The sequence below is a fragment of the Carassius gibelio genome, chromosome B14 (genome assembly GCF_023724105.1).
Source record: "Carassius gibelio isolate Cgi1373 ecotype wild population from Czech Republic chromosome B14, carGib1.2-hapl.c, whole genome shotgun sequence".
NCBI classification, from domain to species: Eukaryota; Metazoa; Chordata; class Actinopteri; order Cypriniformes; family Cyprinidae; genus Carassius; species Carassius gibelio.
The window spans coordinates 21,264,943-21,268,710 of record NC_068409.1 but is presented as its reverse complement, the minus strand read 5'-3'; the positions used below and the strand labels follow the sequence as shown (position 1 = coordinate 21,268,710).

Here is a 3,768-nt window from a genome sequence, read left to right as displayed (position 1 = left end):
AATAAATTAGCCTACAATAAAACGTAGTAAAGGTTGGCAAGAGTAGTTTAAAATATTTTAATTAATGTCAGTACTGGTTTTGGAGGCCTACTGTTCTCTCCTCTTTTGATCCGTCTTTTTAGTTTATTTGCCTTCTTTAGATATGGTGTTAGACTTTCTCTATAGCATTTTAAAGTGGCTGTTTCTCTAAATATTTCAAATAGATCACATATTTGACCATCAGGTTCGCAATAGGAATGGCTTGCGCAAATCTCATCACTCTTCTCTCGCTCGCTGCTCAAATAAAATAACGCGCTTCAGTCATGTTGTGCTAATAACCCAGCTCCGTTCAGTTCGTACGTGAAGTTAGCGCTTTTTTTCATATCTTGAAAAAAAAAAAAAAAAAAAAAAAAAAAAATATATATATATATATATATATATATATATATATTGTTAAAAACTGCAGGCTACTTCAATTCAATTAAAATAGCAAAATTAAAAATACTTTAGAGGTGATGGAATTTATAAGTGATAAAAAATGAACACAAACATAAATATTGTCTAAGAAATGGTTTTAAGGTTAAACAACTTTACAGTTAAACAACAAGACCTTGCTAACTTCTGAGGTCTGAATGAATTTGTATTGAATTAAAATAGTTTGCTGAATTGAATTAAGAACTGTAGCACAACATTCAATACTCGAAGTATAATTCACAGGAGTACTTCACATTACATCTACATTTTATAATTGTACGTTTGATATACTTCGCTGCGTACAATTGCTCTTTGCTCGTTGCTCTCTCAAAAGCACACATCCGGTCTGGATAATCTATTTACACCCTTTGTGTTGAATGGCATTTGGGAGACTTATCTGTCTGTAATAACCGGTTCAGGCATCTGCCGGTGCATGGCATCTTTCAAAGGTCTAATCTCATTTCAGCTCAAACTCGTTTATCTAAGAGCTTACCCAAAGCGACAAAGCGAAACAAAGCTGCACATGAAGGTTGATTTAGGAGAGAGTACGAGCGTTAAGTACAACTAAGCCATTATATCTAGTGGTAGCCTAAATCTACTTTCCAGGTCATGGTTTTATGACAACTTTTATTCTTTAAATACTTTAGATTGTAAGATTTGGCATTTAGATAGCAAAGTTAAAATAATAGACGTAGCTTAACTTGTACTATTTTAAAGCCTAATATAAAATATATTGAAAAACGACCTCATGATTTAAATCACAAATCGTCTGTCGAGTTCAGTCGAATTTTCCAAAACATTTGGGCACACAGGTGATATGTTGATAGGAATATATGTTGATAGGATAATTGAGAACGATAATAAAATTAAAATATTTCATTTGATTTGTTGCATGTAGAAAAGTTACTTTAAATAGCTTTTCCAAACTTGATTTACTTAAATATCTGCGACAGTTTTATAAACCGTCCGTTATATTATTGGTCTGTGACTTTAACTTTTTGTCATCGTGTTGGATCGAGCATCATAGGTCTAGAAAATATTAAGGCATATAAATAGGAAAAGTTAACCCCATAGGGAATAGAATATATTCCAACATCATGTTCTGATAAATCAAACAACATTTGCTCTGACAAAGGCCCGTTTAGACCACACCTAAGCGATCTGCACCTCAATGCATGATATCTTTCATAGATTAAGTGCAACATTTCAAAGATGACCAAATAATTGCCCAATGAAAATCTGCAAATGTCAGGCCTGTTATCGAGTTATCTACCGTTATCACGTTGGAACGGTGAACATTCACACTGTGTCTGAAGAACAATGCCGTTCAATGCTGAACATCTCGCAGGAAATGAATTTAAGGAAATGCAAATATTAGGCCAAAGATAAAGGATAAATCCTTAGAGAGGTTTAATTCTTTGTTCAAAGTATAAGAACATACTTTATGAACAACATTTCACGTTTTGCTGACATGAAAAATAACAGCAAATAAAAAGCCTTAAAACTGAATCTCTTGAATGAAATGAACATTTTTCAATGTTTTAGAAGAACACAAATATATGGCAATTACCACAAAGAAAAAATAAAAATTACATGAACTTGTGGTCGGAAAAGTTTCTTGGTACTCAAGTTCAAAAAACAAAGACAAAAAAACCATTGAAATGTTCACCCTGTTAAGTACATGATTCTCCATCAAAAATGGATTTTGTAAAAAAAAAAAAAAATATTGAAAGAAAATTCATCAAAGTGAAACTAAGATTCATCTCAACACAAATGTGTATCTTGATTGTTTGGCTGTAAGATCACCAAACACACTATACAGGCACAGATCTCCCAATGCCTTTTTTTATAACAAAATAAATCTTTGGCATTCTACTGTACAAAATCCACATATTTACACACTTCACAGTCTATTGACCCAGTGCTGCTCTAACACTGCTGAATCATTAATCACTGAAGACCTGGCCTTTTCAGTCTTTAGAGAGCTTTGCAGGGACTTTGGACGTGATCTTCTACCAAGGTCTCCAGACAGCATCACAGAGCACTGCAGGTTGCTTAGGACTTGAAGTCATGGTGGGAGCAGACAGAACAGTTCTTTGTGCTAGCTTCGCACAGCCAGATGGTGTGCAAGAATTGCTCAGTTGGACACAAGTGAGATGCTGCTGTGCTGGCAGTGATGAGTCCTCATTGAGATGCACCTGAGTTTCTCTGCAGGATGGTGTGGACAGTAGCTGGGCTTGCTTTGAGTGTGATTTGTGAAGGTTTCCACATGCTTTCTCCATTCCCTGTCCAAACTCATGGCTCTTGCTAGCAATAAAATTGCTGACTCGTATCAGACATGTCCTCATTCCGTCATGGTAGCTCTGATATTTGCTAGGTGAACTCAGGTCCTCATCAGACTCCTCTGTGCGTGCTCTTTTTCCTCTGGTGATTTTAAAAGGGTCAGTCCCCAGGCCTTGGTCAGCTCTTAAGAAGTGCACAACACTTTCCAGGATTTCAGCCTTTTCGACTTTAGGGTTCTTGAGTTTCTATTAAAAAGAAGGAAAAAATGTGGTCAGATAAATATATCTTTTACGGGCTACATTAAGGTCTTTATTTAGAAACCTAACTTACCTCATCCTGTGTATTCTCAATTAAAAGCATCCTCAGAGTTTCTAGGCTTTGATTAATGCGATCTCTCCTTCTTTTCTCCATGAGAGGTTTGGGGACCTGTAACATTAAAAATAGTTTAGTTTAAATATAATGGTAAAATATAATTCCTAAATGCTTTAACATTATTAGTAACAAATCGTCATATCACATTGACACAAAATAACACATAATAGCCCAATATGTAAAGCTTATAGGCTATGTGAATTATATTTATATTTCAGAGGCCTGACAATACATTGTGAAACAAATAAAGTTAGTTTTTTTACCCGTCTCGAGTCTTTTTGTTCTGGTATGTCAGCAGCTTGTTTACTCATTTTGGCGATTAACCAGATCCTTCTAAAGTGAGATTATGTGTCTCGTTTTGGAGTTGTGGTCATTTATGGTATGGTCAGTACACGCCCAGTCTTCTCATTATGAAAATAAAAGTAGACGAACCTATCACAGGCGTTCTTGAGCTAGCCCCTCATTAATATTCACAAATAGCTGGCTGCTGTAAATAATTTCCATTGTGAAGTAAGAGCCAGTAATGACCCATTTAGCCCCCCACTGGGATGTTTAAACTGTAGCTATTCAGTTAAGGTATTGCCAAAGATTTTCAAAGAAGGGTTGAACCATTCACATGCATTATAAGGCCTATTGAAAAAAACCACTGAAAGGCGATTA

General features: G+C 35.3%; 1 protein-coding gene across 1 annotated transcript; it reads right to left on the bottom strand.

The window, feature by feature from the left end:
* Nucleotides 1-1,845: 1,845 nt before the first annotated feature.
* On the bottom strand, nucleotides 1,846-3,495 carry her5 (hairy-related 5). The gene is made up of 3 exons (XM_052575240.1): nucleotides 3,372-3,495; nucleotides 3,067-3,162; nucleotides 1,846-2,981 (listed from the first exon to the last, which is right to left on the bottom strand). Exons 1-3 carry the CDS (start codon nucleotides 3,417-3,419, stop codon nucleotides 2,466-2,468), a joined length of 660 nt encoding a protein of 219 aa, XP_052431200.1. The 5' UTR covers nucleotides 3,420-3,495; the 3' UTR covers nucleotides 1,846-2,465.
* Nucleotides 3,496-3,768: the final 273 nt, after the last annotated feature.